Below are 20702 nucleotides of genomic sequence, written 5' to 3'. Positions count from 1 at the left end.
ATCCTGCCAGCTGGACAGGATACTTGTATGTTGGTATTATGAATTCCTGCAAGGATGAAAAAAGAAATTGTCCCTCTGGGTCTCTGTTATGTATCCCAATACATCACTGGAAGTGTGCATGCCCTATTCAGGGCTTGGCAAACCACATGGACATGCTGTAATAAGCAGAACTAGGATATGTAGGTACAGTGTTGCTGATTGTCCTGGAATTAAAGAGGTGTCAACAAGATAGTCCTGCCAGAGTGATTCTGGAATCGGTGCACCATCATATAATGAATGTAAATATGATAGTTCCCTTAGAAGGGATAGGTGAGGATGTGCTGTTCAGGTAAAGTTAGCCAAATGCTGACAGTCCTAGATGTCTAGTAATATAAAGCTTATCACTGTATCCTGCAGATCTCTGAACCGCCAAAGGTACTTAGCAGAATGGAAAAGCACAGAGGCATACAGTGATGGATAGGACTAATCTGAGTCAAGTTCTCACCCAACCTTTTGTTGTGCCGGTCCAGCGGCCGCTCCACTCCACGAGTCAGGTCTATATGGATCCTGTTAGCCGAGATGGATGCCTGTCCGAGTGTGTCTCTTGCTGTGTGTCAGGAAATCCGCTGTGAACTCTGGGAAGCACCAATACCAAGAGCATCCGGGTTAGGTGAACTGCTCACTCTGCTGCTGTGCAACCAATAGAGGGCGCTGATTCAGAGAATCATGTTGGCACTTCTGCTGGTAATTTCCATGCAATGTGATACTGTGCTGACAGCGATGAAATCCACACAGGGACAAGAGGGGGGGTCCCCTGCGTCTATGGCATCAAAATGTCGACGCGTTTCGTGCTACAGACCAAGCACTTCATCTTTAACCATCCAACGTTGTTTTATATTTCACTGTTTGATATTTGTCGTTTGCCTGCATGTCCCATAGATATCGCGGAGGCACGGATCCCACATATGTGGGATCCCCCTTTTTCTATTTTAATAGTATTTTTTCAATAAAGTTGTTTGCTGTTGATCTCATTATGTTGTAGCTTCTCCCCTTTTGTTGGCTATCCAGGGACTGCCTTTGTCCCCCCTCTTTTTTCTCTCTTAGCAACACTTTTAACTGGGTTTCTGTTCCATCCCTATACTGTTCAAAGCTCAATCCAAAAAAAAATAAAATTAAGGTTTTGCTTTAGATTCACTTTAATATATTTCTCTCTCCATCAGATTGTTACAGTAAATGCACACTTATGGTCTGAAATTATAGGGCAGAAAAAAAGATCAGACTTTTGTTGGTTACTAATTAACCGCTTGTCGACCAGCGCACGCTGATTTACGTTGGCAGAATGGCACTGGTAGGCAAAACGGCGTACAGGTATGTCCCCTTTAAGAAGCGTTGTCACGCGCCGTGGTCACCGTGACCACGGTTCCCACGGACTCTATGTCCTCCGGGTGCCCGCGATCGTGTCACGGAGAGGAAGAACGGGGAGATGCTTTTGTAAACAAAGCATTTCCCTGTTCTGCCTAGTGACAGGACAGAGATCAGATCACTGTCCTGTGCGTTGAAGCCCAGCCCCCTAACAGTTAGAATCACTCCCTAGGACACACTTAGCCCTTCACTGCCCCCTAGTGGTTAACCCCTTCACTGCCAGTGTCATTTACACGTGTAGTAATCAATGCATTTTTATAGCACTGATCGCTGTATAAATGACAATGGTCCCAAAATAGTGTCAAAGTGTCCGATCTGTCCGCCATAATGTCGCAGTCCCGATAAAAATCGCAGATCGCTGCCATTACTAATAAACAAAAATTAAAAATAAAAATGCCATAAAACTATCCCCTATTTTGTAGACATTTTGCCCAAACCATTCAATATACGCTTATTGCAATTTTTTTTTTTTTTTTTTACCAAAAATATGTAGAATACATATCGGCCTAAACTGAGGAAAAAAAATAGTTTATATATTTTTGGGGGATGTTTATTATAGCAAAATGTAAAAAATATTGCTCTTTTTTTCAAAATTGTCACTGTTTTTGTTTTTCCCCAAAAAATAAAAAACGCAGAGGCGATCAAATACCACCTAAAGAAAGCTCTTTGTAGGGAAAAAAGGAACGTCAATTTTGTTTGGGTGCAATGTCGCACACCTGTGCAATTATCGGTTAAAGCGATGCAGTGCCGAATCGCAAAAAGTGCTCTGGTCAGGAAGGGGGTAAAATCTTCCGGGACTGAAGCGGTTAAAGTACCTAGTAGCAGCCAAGTGATTAACTCCACGTAGTAATGGTTTACTGTAATCATTCAGGAAATTGTGCCACAGGGAATACTTTGTGTTATATATAGATAGATCGATCTATAATTTCTAGTACATGCTTATATAGTTCTGTCAATTTACGCAGAGCTTTACATATAGTGTACATTCACATCAGTCCTTGCCCTCAAGGAGTTTACAATCTAAGGTCCCTGAATCATATTCATACATACATACATACATACATACATACATACATACACTAGGGCTAATTTAGACAGTTAACCTACTAACATGTCTTTGGAGTGCGGGAGGAAACCGGAGTACCTGGAGGAATCCTACACAGGCAAAGGAGAACATGCAAACTCCAGGTATGTAGTGTTGTGGCTAGGATTTGAATCGACAACCCCAGTACTCCCAGGAGAAGTGCTAACCACTAAACCAGACCCCCCTTTGTATTAGGTTCTATTTATGATGCATATCATTTGCTACTAGGGTATTAATACTGCATATATTTTAGTGGGCTATCAGATTGGGGTTTACTGTGTAATATTTACTTGGAAACATGATGTGCTTACTGTTGCACTGAGCATACCTACCTTTAGAACCATAGATCCAGATTATCCTGATTGCCATCTTTACTGTCTGTGGGTTGGAAACAACCCACAGACTTACAGATTTCAATTTATCGATAACCTCCTTGTGAAATATGTAGCAGTAGTTTCAGTGAAAAGTTTTCATACTTTGTTTTTCATAGACAAATACAGTGGGGACGGAAAGTATTCAGACCCCCTTAAATTTTTCACTCTTTGTTATATTGCAGCCATTTGCTAAAATCATTTAAGTTAATTTTTTCCTCATTAATGTACACACAGCACCCCATATTGACAGAAAAACACAGAATTGTTGACATTTTTGCAGATTTATTAAAAAATAAAAACTGCAATATCACGTGGTCCTAAGTATTCAGACCCTTTGCTCAGTATTTAGTAGAAGCACCCTTTTGATTTGGGGATCCTCTACCATTCCTCCTTGCAGATCCTCTCCAGTTCTGTCAGGTTGGATGGTAAACGTTAGTGGACAGCCATTTTTAGGTCTTAGGTTGTTGTGAAGCCACTCCTTCAATATTTTAGCTGTGTGTTTAGGTTCATTGTCTTGTTGGAAGGTAAACCTTTGGCCCACTCTGAGGTCCTGAGCACTCTGGAGAAGGTTTTCGTCCAGGATATCCCTGTACTTGGCCGCATTCATCTTTCCCTCAATTGCAACCAGTCATCCTGTCCCTGCAGCTGAAAAACACCCCCACAGCATGATGCTGCCACCACCATGCTTCACTGTTGGGACTGTATTGGACAGTTGATGAACAGTGCCTGGTTTTCTCCACACATACCGCTTAGAATTAAGGCCAAAAAGTTCTATCTTGGTCTCATCAGACCAGAGAATTTTGGAGTCCTTCAGGTGGTTTTTTTTTTTATTTTAGCAAACTCCATGCGGGCTTTCATGTGTCTTGCACTGAGAAGAGGCTTCCGTCGGCCCACTCTGCCATAAAGCCCCGACTGGTGGAGGGCTGCAGTGATGGTTGACTTTCTACAACTTTCTCCCATCTCCCGACTGCATCTCTGGAGCTCCGCCACAGTGATCTTTGGGTTCTTCTTTACCTCTCTCACCTATGCTCTTCTCCGATAGCTCAGTTTGGCCAGACGGCCAGCTCTAGGAAGGGTTCTGGTCATCCCAAACGTCTTCCATTTAAGGATTATGGAAGCCACTGTGCTCTTAGGAACCTTAAGTGCAGCAGACATTTTTTTGTAACCTTGGCCAGATCTGTGCCTTGCCACAATTCTGTCTCTGAGCTCTTCAGGCAGTTCTTTTGATCTCATGGTTCTCATTTGCTCTGACATACACTGTGAGCTGTAAGGTCTTATATAGACAGGTGTGTGGCTTTCCTAATCAAGTCCAATCAGTATAATCAAACATAGCTGGACTCAAATGAAGGTGTAGAACCATCTCAAGGATGATCAGAAGAAATGGACAGCACCTGAGTTAAATATATGAGTGTCACAGCAAAGGGTCTGAATACTTAGGACCATGTGATATTTCAGTTTTTCTTTTTTAATAAATCTGCAAAAATGTCAACAATTCTGTGTTTTTCTGTCAATATGGGGTGCTGTGTGTACATTAATGAGGAAAAAAATGAACTTAAATGATTTTAGCAAATGGCTGCAATATAACAAAGAGTGAAAAATTTAAGGGGGTCTGAATACTTTCCGTCCCCACTGTATAATCTAATAAAATTACAGGAATAAAGGGTAGCATTTTTTTATCTATTTATTTAGTTTTACAGTTAATACAATCTGAAGCACATTTTATTTGTTATCCCATGGACACAAGTAGGCTCTCTTCAGTAACTTGGACTTACTCACTGGTCTATACCAGGAAGCCAGGTTTCTTTCTCTTTTTGTGCATTCACTTGTCAACAAATAATCCTACATTGTTTTACAATTAGAATGGGAGGATCTTTAAGTAGGCAACTGAGTTAAACTAAAAAATGTTCTATTTTTTATACAGAACATAGGAAATTTGTTTTATATTGCACTACCTTCAGGTGATTGGACACTGGTAACATTTTTGCTGTGTCCACCCCTACTGTCCCCCTATAATCCTACCCTTTCTATGGGGCTCCGTTTTTTTGCTAGTGTCCTTTGGTAATGGACACTTTCTTTTTTTTTTCCCTTTGAAATGGGTATAATTCTATTCTTGGGTGTTTTCCTTTCCTCACCACCTGCAAGAGCTTAAACACTAGCCTGCCTTGCTCAGCCTTCTTCCTTAGCCCATAGATGTGCCACACCCTTTCCAGGCAAATTCCTAGTATCCCTACTTCCCAGATATTCCCTATGTTTGCACAATCCAGGGTTGGATGCTTCCTTTACATTGGTTGATTTTTCCCTGCTCTGTAATTTCTGGTAAGACTGTTCCACCTAGTGGTTTGATGGGGAACCCTTTGTACATCCTACCTGGCCCTGCTTGTGGCATTTCAGTTAGACTCCTGCAGGTCCTGGTTGACCCTGTACAACCTTCTACTAAAAAAGGCTTTTCTTTGTCACCTACCAGGATTCCTGCAGGATCCCACGACCAAGCTGAGCTTGCAAATAAGTGGTCCCCTTCTAGGGATCCTCAGAACAACAAACCTTCCTTCTGTTCCCATCAGCAGCTGTACTTTTTCCTTTGATTCTTCTTATGGGGGGGGGGTAGCCATAAGGCAAAAGTGATAACTAAGTGGCTTGGGGAACAAAACCTTGACATTTTGGGTCCATGGCCAGGAAACTCCCCAGACCTTATTCCCATTGAGAACTTATGGTCAATACTCAAGAGACAGGTGAACAAAAGAAACCCCACAAATTGACAAACTCCAAGCATTGATTATGCAAGAATGGGCTGCCATCAGTCAGGATGTCGCTCAGAAGTTGATTGACAGCAAGCCAGGGCGAATTGCAGAGGTCTTGAAAAAGGGTCAACATTGCAAATATTGACTCTTTGCATAAACGTAATGTAATTGTCAGTAAAAGCCTTTGACACTTATGAAATGCTTGTATTTCTATTTCAGTATACCATAGTAACATCTGACAAAAAGATCTAAAAACACTGAAGCAGCAAACTATGTGAAAATTAATATTTGTGTCGTTCTCAAAACTTTTGGCCAAGGCTGTAATAGTAATCTAGCAACACAATCCACCCCAGATTCACCACACTTGCTGTCTAACTGGAAATATCTAGTCTTCTGAATCTTAAATAAATCCACAAAACTGGAATTTAATGTTGTTGGAATAAATAAGAGCTTGTTATCCCACCCCCTTGGTCTTGAGCAGAGTTTAGAACTTTGTTTTTTATTTTTTATATTTTATTTTATTTTTAGTTTATTAATACAAGATTTTATTTTATGTTCCCTATTGACAACAAGAACACCACTGCAGCAAAAAGCAGCAGTGATGCAAACAAGGAGGTGGGACTTTATATGAAGCTCATGATGACAAAATGAGTAGAGTGGTGGAAGAAATAAATGGTTTAATGATGCATAAAAACATGTTTACATACATTGAATTCCATGTACAAAGAAATGCACCCATAACATGGTGCCAATCTCTAGCCTGGCAATCATTAGTAATAACATGTTTATAAACATTTATATTCATGGCAAAATAAAGGGGTCCACCGTATTCATAGTTGGATATATATGTTAAAAATAATAGCATCTGCACTGGCAATAGTCTTTTGATCCCTATCAAGATAGAAATAATATGGACACATATCTTGGTGGGTGTGTGGCTCGTACACAATATCTAGTAGCTTGACGCATTTCGCGGCTTTAAACTGCTCTTCAGGAGCAGACATGTAAGATATCTGCACTGGAAGAATGAATTAACCACGTAAGTTCACTATGTCAGGGTAGGGGAGGATAGGTAAAATCCCCCCCAAAAAAACGTATAAGACAAGATAACTTATGGATATGTGTCCACTAGAGACATGGCGTCAAGGACAGCAGGCCACCCAAGGGCATCAGTGTTGGGAGCCAAGAGGGCACGTACAACGGTGGCACTCATCACAGACAACCATCCAGGCGGATCCGGGCCCCCCGAGCACCCCTAGTGTGAGAGTAGTAAATGGCGAAATGTGATAAGAACAATGAAATAAAACAATATTAAGGCTATGTGCATAAAATAATGGTAAAAATTAAAGTGGACTGGATGGGAAAAGTGGTTAGTCCGGGGGTAATAAGATTAAATGGGGGCCAGCCGGGAGTGAAGGTGGAGAACCATGGTAAAGGGTCATCACCAAAACACCCAGTGAAAGAGGAAATTGAAAAAACCGAGTGAGAGTGTAAGATGTACCTGTGTTTGAAGGGAGAAGGGAACCAGTCAAGCAATAGTGTAAGGCCAATGGGACAGAGGGCTCAGAGGAACTCTGACCACACCCGGGCTGCCGCCCATAAATACACGCCCCCTACGTCGGACACAAGTGTGGAAGGGAGGGGGGTGGGGATGCCAGCGTCTGCCCGGGAGCCGGCACCACCACAGCCCCGCCCACACCCTATTGCAAACATTTTGATTCAATAAAAAAATCCACTTGGCCTGAAAAAAAAAAAGCCACAAAATTTACTTTGTTGGACTAACAACATTTCATTACCAAAAGTCCTTCCCAGAATCCTCCTTAATAATCAATAAGCAGTCTTGGTGATACACTTAGCAGCAGTTTTAATGACGTGTCCTGTGCTTCAGTCTTTCCAGTTGAACTTGGAGATGAGTCAAGTCCTGACAATTGTCCCGTCTTCAAAGTGAGAACATCGCCAATCTCTGGCATGCTGCATATAAACCACCAGTCTTTCCCCTTTTGGTGTCTCGCATAGCCAAGTTCTGCAAGGCATTCCTCCAACCTTTTTGTACATGACTTGAGTAATGACTATTGTGCAAACTTGTCTGTGGAGAGTACTTCAACGCTTTTGTGGCAGTGATTTTCACATCTGATTAGAATAATTTTTTTTTGCCACATCTTCATTTAATAATGGTGTCCAGATTGGCCTTTTTTTTTTTTTTTTTTTTTTTTGGGGAGACAAATACATGTTGTAGTAATCCTATTTTAGAAAGCAGTAAAAAGTAATATAATGTTTATGCTAATATTCTTTGCTGAAACAAAGACATTTTATTGGGGCTAAATAGTCTTTGCTAGTTATTCTCTTTATTAAAGGATAAGTTCACCATTGGCAACGTTACATGTTTAGGGTGGAACATGTAACATGTTCCCACCTTTGCAGCCTCGCTGATCCCCTCCCTCCCTGTTACAGAAGGTCAGGAATCCCCCCACCCCTGCACTCGCTGTCACAATTTGGAAAGAAAGTGGCCGTGCAGGGCTGTCGTGTCATTCATTCAGTCAGTTTTCTGTATATGGGAGAACTATAAGTACCAACATCTTTTGCGGCTGACTGCTTGTAGTTCTCAATAAACTACCAGAGCGGTAGTGAGTGCTCTAGGTAGCTCATTGAGTCTTCCTGTCATTGTGAACGGCCTACCCGTACAAGGTACGAGCTGACAAACACTGACTGTCTTCAGGAACCTGAGATAGCACCTGTGATCTGCTGTCCGTGAGTGCAATGCTTAAAATAAAAAACCTTCACGCGCATCCTCTTCTAGGGATCCTCAAAACAACAAACCTTCCTTCTGTTCCCATCAGCAGCTGTACTTTTTCCTTTTATTCTTCTTATGGGGGGGGGGGGGGGGGGGTAGCCTGAAAGCTGGTTTTCTCCTTGCTTCCATGATACTTTTTATTGTCCCATGAGAACTTGTTTACCCACCATGTCCTGCTGGCCAGGACGATATGTCTTTTTTTTTTTTTTTTTTTTTTCCTCCCCTTAGTGGCTAAGGCTCAGGCATGACATCTTCTTCCCTGCCTGAGCCCATTCTTCCACTGAGGTCAGGTTCTGAGGCCTATACACCACCTCACATCTACATTCCTTTGTTTGGAGCCTCTGCCTGATTTTCTGTTTCACTTTTCTTTAAAACAAAAGTACAGGACAATGGTGCCCTCTCTTCTCTGTAAGTTCTATATTGCTTGCCAACAAAACTGGGGGGTGGTCCCAGTGAAGCTTTGTGTCCAATCTCCTGAAGGAAGCAGCCAGCAAACCATAGTCTGTGAATTGATTCATATGTCTTTTACTGTATTCCAAGATATGGAATTCACAGGTATGTCGAAATTCCTCGTTTTCAAATATCTACCAGTTTGAACTTTGCTTCCTGTTCTCATCATTAGCCATTCGTAGAGTAGTTTAGTTTTTTTCCACTTTCATGAAATCATCTCGGTCCTTATCTATACTCAGAATTTTTGCTTATGTAATAGAGAAAACGTTTAGTCCTCATGCACATGGACGTTTTTACAGCTGCTTTTTTGAGCTTTTTTTGCAGCTTAAAAAGGCCTGTCTATGTTAGTCTATGGCTTCATGCCCACCTAGGCGTTTTTGAGCTGCAAGTGGCATAAGCGTTTTTAAGCTGTAAAAAAAACCCAGGACCAGTGCGTTCTGAAAGACGTTTTTCAGCTGTAAAAACGTTCTAACACTGAAAAACGCTCAAACGCTCAAAAACGCTCAAAAACGCTTAAAAACGCTCAAAAACGCTCAAAAACGCTCAAAACGCTAACGCGGAAAAACGCTAAAAAACGCTATTGCAAAAACGCTGAAAAAAGCTGAAAAAAGTTAAAAAAATTCACTGCAAAGATACTGGCGTTTTCATAACGTTTTTTTAACAGCCTGTGTGCATGAGGGCTTACATTGAGAGGATTTAAATCACCATTTTGGCTCATTTTTTCCCATCTTATTGTCACATCATAGTAGCGGAGACATAGCTTTTTTATTCAGTTTTATTCATTTTAGGAAAAACTTTGGTTATTCTTTACAAAAGTTTAAAAATCCACATAGTTCACACTACGCCTCAGTATGCAGCATAAATTCCCCTACCCAAACCCACCACTCCCCCCCCAACCGCCCCCACCCACCCCCGGCCTACAGACGGCTCCTGGTAACGCATGCTTTCATTACGTGAACTTCTCGGCGAATCTCCCTGTTTTTTTTTAAGGATATCCACTTCGCCCACTTTGTTCCCTCCAGGTCCTCTTCCATCTCTAGCCTAGTATCAACACCCTCACCCACCTCCAAGATATAGGTTTCATTGACCCTTATTAACCAATCCCGAATGCTTGGGCCCTCAGCATCTTGCCATTTTTTTGGTATTAAACTCTTTGCCGCATTTAGTAGTGTCGGAGTTAAGGAAACATTGTACTTATATGACCTTCAGTGACATGGAACAAGCACACCCAGGGGTCCTCCTTGATCTCAGTACCCATTATCTCCTGTATTATCTTTAGCACCTCCTGCCAGTATTTTTTAATAATTGGGCACTCCCACCAGAGGTGGGCCATTGTTCCCCTGATGGAACACCCCCTCCAGCAATTTCCAGAATTTCCCGGTTGCATCTTATCTATTCTATCAGGTGTCATGTACCATCTGGCTAAGCATTTAAAATTTGATTCTATCATTCTCATGTCTACTGCTGATTTGTGAGTTGCGTTTAAGATGGCCTCCCAAGTTACCCCACTGGGTAAAGATCCTAATTCGGATTCCCATTTGTTGCAATATAACCGTTTCACTGCTTCCCCCTCGTCCCTCACTATTTTGTACAATTCTTTTGTTTTCCTTATGACTATTCTTCAAGAACAATTTCTCCAAAGGGCTGAAGTTCTTCTTGTCTCTAAGGGGGCCGGGGAGGCTTTTAATAAAGAACGCAAGCTGGTTATATCGCAATGTATCTATTTTCATTAGGTCCTTGAGTAGGTTTAACTCCTGAAAAGTGACAATTTTACCATCTTTCATGATATCTATCAATTGTGTATCATTATTTTTTATCCAATTCCCTCCCACTTCCCTCAACCCTGGCGGAAAAAACTCATTATCTTTTAAATAAATAAATAGTGAATTAAACTCCCAAGCATTTTATTTATGTAACTGATCCCAAATCTTTAAAGTGTAACGTGTTATAATATGTGCATTTGGTCCTAGCTTCCTAAAATGTGGAGGATTCCAAATTAATTGGTGAAGTTTTACATCTCATATCTTTTTCTAAACGTACCCATCTTTTATCTATCGGTTCCTTTCCCCAATCTAACACCCGTGATACTACTATCACTCTGTGATATATTTTAAAGTCTGGAAGAGCCAAACCACCCTGTGCTTTTATCCCTACTCAGGACCTTGTAGGCAATCCGTGGATTCTTATTTTTCCAAATGAATCTAGTGAGAATATTATTCAATACCCTAAAGAAAGCCTGCACTAATGGGATTGGGAGTAACTGCATTTTATACAGGATCTTCGGGGCCAGAGTCATTTTAACAGTATTTACTCGTCCGATTCATGAGATCGGCAGATGCATACTTTTTCTCGTTTCCTGCTTGATCTCATCAAGGAGATGGAATGAAGTTTAATAGGTACAATTTCCTTAAAGCGGGGGTCCACCTATCTATCGTTTTTTTTTTTTTTTTTGAGTTCATTCACAAACTTTTCTTCTCAGCACTACATACTCACATATTGTGTGTAATATGTCCGCCTGTGTCAGATTTCGTCAGAAAGAATAACTTATATTATTCAGGCGGTTTCCATCTTCATTGTGGGCATTTGAAGCCCACAAGCATTTATTTCCTGGATGCGGTGAATGCTGTGCTCCCAGCATCCACTGCTCGTTCCCGCACATGCTCAGTGGCATCCTGGGAAGCCTGAGACTAGCTCCCAGGAGATTGTGCGGAGTCTGGGAGAGGCTAGAAACACGCCTACTCCCACGGGAGGAGAACCAGGAAGTGCAAAGAAGAATAGAAAAATAAAAGGTAATTAGTGCGATTTAAATTTTTTTAAACGGCATGTCAGCATCTAGGCAAGGAAGAGAATACATACAGATATTGTTCAAAATTTGGGTGGAACCCCGCTTTAAGGAATTTGCTAATGCAACTCCAAGGTATTAGCAAATTAGCAAATGAAAATTTTCCTTAAGTTTAGATGCTTGTTGTCCATCGTTGTTAATGTTTAAAACAACTGATTTGCTAAGGTTAACCTTGTAATTCGATAGCTCCCCATAACTCCTCAGAGTAGCCAGGAGGTTGGGAAGTGAAATCCTCGGTTTGACGATGTAAAACAATACATCATCGGCAAACGCCGAGAGCTTGTAAAACATCTCCCTCCACCTCACATCCGCATATGTCTGGATTCTTTCGAATCAAGGCTAGTAAGGGTTCTAAGGGTAAAACAAACAAAAGGGGGGGACAGGGGGCAGCCCTGCCTGGTCCCGTTTTCCATTCTGAACTCCGCCGATGGTGTACCATTCACCCTGACAAATGCCGAGGGGGATTTATACAATGCTTTAATCCAGTTCAACATGGTTCTACCCGTACCGACTGCCCTCAACGTTCTCAGCATGAACCCCCAGTCTACTCCGTCGAAGGCTTTCTCTGCATCAATCGACAGAAGCAGACCGGGGATCCCCCTTATTTTCATCGCCTCCATTACCAGTAGTGACCTAACGCTGTTGTCTCTCCCCTCTCTCCCTGGTATAAAAGCGGTCTGATCTGGGTGAATCCAGTACCACATTTTATCCTTTAGTCTGCTGGCGAGTACCTTGGGGTATAATTTGATGTCTGCGTTGAGCAATGCTATCGGCCTATAGCTCGAGCACAGCGAGCTATCTTTCCCCTCCTTTGATATTAAAGTTATTGCCGCCGTCAGTGCCCCATCGCATAACTCTTCCTGCCCCCCTAACCTATTCCAGACCTGGCATAGCCTGGGGATCAGGGACTCCTTAAATTTTCTGTAAAAGTAGGTAGTAAAACCATCTGGCCCTGGACTCTTTCCAGAGGGAGATGCTTTCAAGGCCCTTTCGATCTCTTCTACAGTAATCGAACGCTCTAGTTCTTTTGCGTCGCTGTCCGAGAGGCTTGGTAAACCTGCCTCCCTTATGAACTCCTCCATTTTTTCCTCTCTTTCCAGGGAACCTAACACACCTTGCCTGACCTTGTAAATGGATAAAAAGTAACTCTGAAACTCCTCGGCTATGTCTCTGGAAGTATATTTTAGTGCCCCCTTTTTATTTTGGATCCTGTTTATAAAGTTGGTCCCCCTTTTCCTTTTCAATACTGTTGCCAGATGCTTCCCCACCTTATTACTCCATCTAAATCTATCTTTTAGATTTTTATTTAGAATATGCTTAGAATCAATCTCTATTAAATCTTTTAGGTCTTCCCTTTTTATAATTAGTTGGTATAGGAGTAATTTCTGACTACCGCCAGCAGCCTTATGTAACTGTTCAAGCCGATGAATTTCATCTATAAGCTCTGTTTTCCTTTTTTTACTTTTTTTTTTTTCTCGTTGGCCCCTAATGAGATCAGAATGCCCCTTAAATAAGCTTTTAAAGCCTCCCACAGAACCTGGAAATCTCACCAGTATCATTTACCAGGAGAAACCCATCGATTTCTTCCTGTATCTTACTGCTGACCATAGGATTCTCGATGAGCCTTTCGTTCAATCGCCATGAAAATGGGGACCCCCGGAATCCCGGGGTCCCCACCCTCATCTCGACTGGGGCGTGATCGGACAGTGTGGTGACTCCAATCTTCGTATCCTTAACATGTTCTAATAGCCTATGATCCACCAAAAAATAATCAAGCCTTGAATAGGACCCGTGAACTGGAGAGAAAAAAGTGTAGTCCCAGTCCTTCGCGTGCTGGACTCGCCATGCATCAATCAAATGATAACTATGCAGTTTCTGTCCTATTTTTTTTTTAGGAGTTCCCTACCCACTCCCTGTGAACTGGAGGAGCTATCCAAAGTTGGATCTAAGCAGAAATTAAGATCTCCTACCAAAATCACCTCACCAGCCCTAAAATCCATCAACTTATTCAGTACCTGAGACAGGAATTCGATTGAGTTTCTATTGGGGCAATAGACTAATTTGCCAGGGTAACAACCCTTTCACCTATCCTTACCTTCAAAAAGAGGTAGCGGCCCTCCATATCTGCACTCCTCTCCAAGAGCACATACTTAGTCCTTTTTGAGAACCCAGTTGCCACCCCTTTGGCCCTCTTGATGGGGGAGTCACTATAAAACCAGTTGGGGAAGCAGTTGGAATATAATTTGACATGTGTGTCCTGTGAAAGATGGGTTTCCTGAAGAAACGCCACGTCTGCCTTAAATTGCTCTAATTCTCTTAGCCCCTTGTGTCTCTTAAGAGGGGAGTTCAACCCATTGACATTATATGTGAGACAAGTGAACTCTGATATTTAATCTTTAAATAGAACTGTGATGTAATGTCGCATGTTACTCTTTGAACCCCTGTACGGAACCTCTGCAGGACCAGATCCCCCCCTCCCCACCAATCCACCCACCCCCCCGAACCCCCCCCCAACCTCCCACCCCGTACCCCACCCCCTCTCCTTCCCCTCCCCCCAACCCGCCAATACCTGGCTCTGGATCCGTAGTAGAAAAATGCCATCAATCTCTGCCTATGTCCAACCAAAGTTCTTGGGGTGTGGCTCCAACAGCGGGTCGCCATGGTCGCCCCCCCCCCCCCCCCTGCTCGTGTGGTGGGGAACAGGGCCAGCGGGCGGCCGAGAAAGAAACAAATTTAGCCCATCAACTCTTCGTATTTATCGCACCCCCCGGTCACCTCCCACCTCCGTCCCCCCATCCCCCGCCCAACACCCCAGATTTTTTAATCATGTACATCAATCTACTCCATATGTCACCTAGCATCAGTCCAGGACCTCTGATACTTAGATATGTTTGGGGCAGGGATATCCAGATCTCTGCAGAAATCCTGCAGGTTCTCTATATATTTCAGTCTGACTGTTCTACCTGCTTTCACAACGTTCAAATATGTAGGGAAGCCCCAGCTATATTTTAAATTTGCCTTTTTCAAAACTTCTAGCAGAGGTCTTAGCTGACGTCTCCTGGACAAGGTCCCTGCCGAGATGTCGGCAAAAATCTGGACCACTGTCCCTTCAAATTTTACTGGCTGAGCTCTTCTAAGATTGGTCCAGATCCGTGCCTTGTCTTCGTAATGATGAAATCTGATAATAACGTCTCTAGGTGTATCTTCGCTGGCGCTTGGAGGTTTCCTAATCCTATGGATCCGATCAATCTTCAATTCTTTGTCAGGACCTCTGTCTAAAATTGGGTTGAAGATGGCTTTTATTTTGGTGGTCAGGTCTTCACCATGTTGTTCTGGTTCAACCAGCAGGACGGGAGATTTTGAAAAACGTGCTTCTGTTTTATTTTGATGGCTTTTGAGGTATTCTGTATTAATCTTAATAAGTTAGAGGACACTATGTATTGGCAAGCAGTTTGGCTGCACTGTATCTAGTTGTAGTTTCTGAAGTGAAACTTCAAGTGTTATGAAGCGTCTCACATTGCACAATGTAATCTATTTCATACTGCATTTATTTCTTGCGCAGTTCAACTGGTATGATGTATTGAATGGATTTAGATTGTGTAACAAAATTAAATAGACTGACTGCTGCACTAACTCCTATGACAGGTGAAACGTCCTGATTTACTGTAGATCACTCCAGTGTCTGCCAAGCACATCACTATCATTAATTCATTGTACTCAGAGGAATTACTGCCCTATTTATCAATCACACGTCAGCGGCTGGGGGAGAGAAAATGATTCAGATATTTTCAAGACACAAAATCTATAGCTTGTACTACATGCTCCAAGGGATTCTAAGCCCTCACACTGACAGGGCACTCTGCTTTAAGGAACACTTTACAAATTATAAGCGCGTATATTGAATTGTATTAGTTCAGCATGATTATTTTTAACCTTGCATTCTCAAACTGCAACAAATTTAGGCTTAGTTGATAAATTGCAGACTGCAGTTGAAATGTTTAGTGACTTGATAGCTAATTAAATTGCAGATTATAGTAGTAAATTTAAGGTGACTTCTGTTTAAATATGAATTGCAAATAGCATATGATCACCAATTTCGTAATGCGTAATAAGGGATTTATTTAATACCATAGTAATTTATAAAAAAAAAAAAACTGATAGCACAATCTGTGTTCAGGGTCGGACATCTGTCCCCAACAAAGTAGCTGCTGGATTTGCGGATACATTTTTACAGCTGTGGACAATATTTATTGGCTCCTTTCAGCCCGTGATCGAGTGGTCACCCCTGAGTGGGACACCTGGGATTCCAGCAATTCCCCCCCCCCCCCAGGTATATGCAGTGTACCTGCCGCCCCATGCCATAATTCTAAAACACTTGACTCCCTATCGCTCAACAACTAATCGCTGCAGGAACACTTAGATTGCAGAGTGTCTGGGGATTCTCTACCAAAATCTTCAAATGAGGGTTACCGTGAGTAAACCATTTGAGTTGCATTATCATGCTTATTATTTGCCATATTAAAACCAAACTTATTCAGACCTGAAATGTAAATAACCCTGTCAATGTGTGTAATGTTTTTAAAAAAATAGTTTGAGAATAGTTTGCTTTAAAAAAAAATATTTTTTTGCGCAAGTTTTTGTGTTGGTAACCCGTGGAAAATCAAGCACTTACTGTGTAGTGAATATCTTATTTCAAACATTGGTAAACCATGAGAATGTGTGATTATAGCAACTAACCTACTATACTTACAGTGGCCAATCTAAAAATCAGTTTTAATACATTAATGAAAATAAGTACATCAGAAAAGTGCAATTTGTTTAAAGTTGTTTTAAACCTTAGACATGACATATGAATAAAGCACACCCCTCTCTATTGTGTATTTGTCTCAGTTCAGAGCACTAGGCGTCATTTCTGTTTGCTGTCTGTTCCTCACTTCTGAAAGGTTTTCCTAACACCAAGAGGTAAAAGAGGAGGGAGCACCAGCACACAGCCTGTGATTAACAGCCTCAGCCTCAGCTCTGTGTGCTGTGTGAAGGGAAGGTGGTCCCTTCCCTCCCCTCCAATTGGCTCTCTAAACTCTTCTCACTGAGATCTGCATAGTGTAGCTTCAGCTTCATGACAAGCTGTACTAATTCTGAATTTTATCTGCAACCATCTCTCCTCTATATTTATTCAAACAGGTACAACTTACATAGGAAGTTTTGTTTTATCTCTGTTTATCACCTGAGGCCAATCACTTCACTAGGTATATGTAAGGGTTTACAACCACTTTAAGGTCATCACTGCAATAATAATGCAAAAACAATATCTCACAAAAGTGAGTACACCCCTCACATCTTTGTAAATATTTTATTATATCTTTTCATGTGACAACACTGAAGAAATGACACTTTGCTACAATGTAAAGTAGTGAGTGTTCAGCTTGTATAACAGTGTAAATTTGCTGTCCCCTTCAAAATAACTCAACACAGCCATTAATGTCTAAACCGCTGGCAACAAAAGTGAGTACACCCCTAAGTGAAAATATCCAAATTGGGCCCAAAGTGTCAATATTTTGTGTGGCCACCATTATTTTCCAGCACTGCCTTAACCCTCTTGGGCATGGAGTTCACCAGAGCTTCACAGGTTGCCACTGGAGTCCTCTTCCACTCCTCCATGACAACATCAAGGAGCTGGTGGATGTTGGAGACCTTGCGCTCCTCCACCTTCCATTTGAGAATGCCCCACAGATTTATCAATAAGATATTGCCTCAATTGAATGTTTTTACTGGGATAGGGGTGGGTACCATCATCCATATATTATAGAAACAGATGCCTGGGGTCACTTCAGAAGTGCCCCTGGCAAAAGGGAAAAAGGTTTGGACTATCTCGGTACCTCAAGGACATAAACAAGGATATGTATAGTTTTATATAAAAGAGATTTAATAATATATAGAATATAAAAACGTGGAACAAAATCACCTTGACAAAATAGTTAGATACAATTGATAGTTACAGCCTTGTGTGCTGCTTTAAACATTATAAGAGAGATGAAGATAACCCCCGGTATTGAAGTGGGGTATTGAATATGATGCGTCTTGGCGATTGTCCTTTACTAGTTTTGCAGCAATTGCTTCTTCAGAAGGAGCCAAGTCAGTCATCAGCATCTATTGAAATAAATCATAATTTCATGTTTAAACCATTATTTATGATGTTGATACATATTTCAAAGCAGAATTATTTTCTTGAATATCATACAGAATTGATGTGAGTAAGAGATACACAAGCACTGCTTACCTAGAAAGGAGGACTGCAGCCCCCCCCACAGCGGACAAGGGATAAACGAGATTTGGGGGGGCAAGGTTTATTTAGGGAAAAGGGAAAATAGTGGAATCAAATAGAAAGGAGAAATAAAAATTGAAAATTTAGAATTAAACAAAGATGTGAGGAAAGAAAAATAATTGGAAAGACTGGTATATTAGATCACCGACCTATTATGTCAGGGTGTCCAGTGTAGTGCCCAGGGAAAAGAGATACAGGAACTTTGGTTTCAACTGATTGTTGTTTAACAGTCTATTGCCAAGCAGTTGTTAGCTGGTGATTATTTAGCCGGAGATCTATTCATATGGTATGTCTCAGCAAGGTAACATCCCCTGATAAATATACATATATATTGATCAGTGGGGAGAAGGTATATGTACTGAGTTGTTATACAATTATATAGTGGTTAGTGCCTATAGCTCTGCGTCCGCTCATGGTGCCAAGCTCGGCATCCAGTGCACGGTTAGCATAGGGTTGGCACATGTATAAACAAAATGCTATTGAATATCATAGGACTCACCGTTTGTTTTCCTGCATCCATGTAACCCCAGGGAGCAGCCGCCATACTAGGGGCCATTCCCAGCATCACTATATGCCTCCAGTCCAGCTGAACTCAGCCGGCAGACGACGTCGCTGGATTCGACTCTCCTCACCGCGCGTGTGTGCGAAAATCACGCACGTGCAGTGACCAAATAGTGGGCGTGGCCATAGTCCTGGTGGGGATGGATTATAGCCCTCTAAGGAGCATCACCATTCCCTGGAGAGACACGTGCCTGCCACTGGGGGAGCTAAACTTCAAGCTGTCTCACGCCGCAGTCAATCTAGGGGCAGTGCAAAATACATAATTTATAACAGTTTATAGCTTTGCATAACAATAGGATAGGAGATAACCGTGTGTGTGTGTGTGTGTGTATGTAATATATATGTATGAGTTTCGTTTAGACCTGGGGGTATGTTAGCATTTAATCGCTCAATCCAATCAGCTTCTCGCTGAAGGATTATGCGATCCCAGTCACCTCAATGAACATCCTCAGGGATAGTTTCAAACACCATGAATTTGGCTATTTCAGGCTCAAATCTGTGTTGCAGGCCTATGTGACGTCCCACTGTAGTGAATTTACCGTTGGTGGAATAATATAGGTCATCCCATATTCTTTGGCTAAGCTCTCTTATGGTCTTTCCCACATAACGCATTGCAGGCACAGACCATCAGATAGACAACGCCTCTTTTGCTTCAATTAGCATGAAATTGTCTATCTGGTCTGTGCCTGCAATGTGTTTTATGTACCTTTACCCTCAGCTTCTTTAGCAAGGCAGTGGTCATCTTGGAGGTGTGTTTGGGGTCGTTATCATGTTGGCATACTGCCCTGCGCCCCAGTCTCAATCATGCTCTGCTTCAATATGTCACAGTACATGTTGGCATTTATGGTTCCCTCAATGAACTGTAGCTCCCCAGTGCCGGCAGTACTCATACAGCCCAAGACCATGACTCTCCCACCACCATGCTTGACTGTGTAGGAAAGACACACTTGTCTTTGTACTCCTCACCTCGTTGGGCCCAATTTGGACATTTTCACTTAGGGGTGTACTCACTTTTTTGTTGCTAGCGGTTTAGGCATTAAAGTGTTACTAAACCCAGTAATATGAAAATAGTTCCTCACAGTGCCCACAGCTTATAAATCATCTTTTTACATTAAAATTCTGTCACTATATACCTTTTTTTGCTGATCTGTATACCATGGTCACAGGATAAACAGCACAGTTTGTCCAGTGCTGAGGTTTCAGATAGGAGGAGATTTCTACTACAGCCTGTATACGCGCCCACATGTGTGATGTCAATATCTGAACAGTTCAACTGAAACAGGAAATGTATTCTCCAGCAATAGAGACTAAACTGAGCATGTGCAGCACTGCTACCCTCACTGTATTATATGGCCTTTCCAAGATAGACGGTGCAGGAGGGAAGGATTTGTCCATATAATGTCAAAGAGCCTTTTTACACAATGCAAAGGATTAACCCCTTAAGTTCCACAGTGAGTATAACAAGCATGCAATTCTGCATAAACAGACAGATTTTACTGTTGTAGGTTTAGTAACACTTTAATGGCTGTGTGTTGAGTTATTTTGAGGGAACGGCAAATTTACACTGTTATACAAGCTGTACACTCACTACTTTACATTGTAATGTCATTTTTTCAGTGTTGTAACATGAACATGTGAGGGGTGTACTCACTTTTGTTAGATACTGTATCTGCTTGTACCATTTCCTTTTAACACTGAATTCAGTGTCCTTTAACAATTTTCTTTGGAATATTGCTTTGTCATGCAGGATTTGTGTTTTTTTTTTTGTTTTTTTGTTTTTTGCACTGAAGGCAATGTTGCTGGTGTGAAATGTGTAATTTTGAAAACGACTTTTTTTTTTTTTCTAGAAACATAGTGCGAACCTGAAAACCTTAAAGCCAGTGAAACTTGATGTGGAGGTAAGTCAGCTAGCACCTTAGACTTCATAAACACTATTAGATTTTCTGCAGATTTTTGTCTTCAGATTTACCAAAACCATATAATATGAGGCCAGGCCTTAAGAGTTTCAATTTGTATGCAATCAGGCAGGCCCTTACACTACATGGATTTGGTAAATCTGAAGACAAAAATCTGCAGAAAATCTTTAGAAATGGTTTTGAAAAGCAGTGACAGTCTGGTCCCTGATGGTATGAGATTTGA

The 20702-nt window shown here is 41.7% G+C and overlaps 1 protein-coding gene across 1 annotated transcript in view; it reads left to right on the top strand.

The window, feature by feature from the left end:
• CTNNAL1 (catenin alpha like 1) overlaps positions 1-20702 on the top strand; it is a 448383-nt gene that overhangs the window by 389750 nt on the left and 37931 nt on the right. Inside the window, exon 13 of the mRNA XM_073630832.1 lies at positions 20411-20461. Coding sequence (XP_073486933.1) covers positions 20411-20461 — 51 coding nt within the window. The remainder of the gene's footprint in view (positions 1-20410; positions 20462-20702) is intronic.

This window comes from Aquarana catesbeiana, linkage group LG05, assembly GCF_042186555.1.
Source record: "Aquarana catesbeiana isolate 2022-GZ linkage group LG05, ASM4218655v1, whole genome shotgun sequence".
Classification (NCBI taxonomy): Eukaryota; Metazoa; Chordata; class Amphibia; order Anura; family Ranidae; genus Aquarana; species Aquarana catesbeiana.
This window is presented reverse-complemented; position numbering and strand designations above follow the sequence as displayed.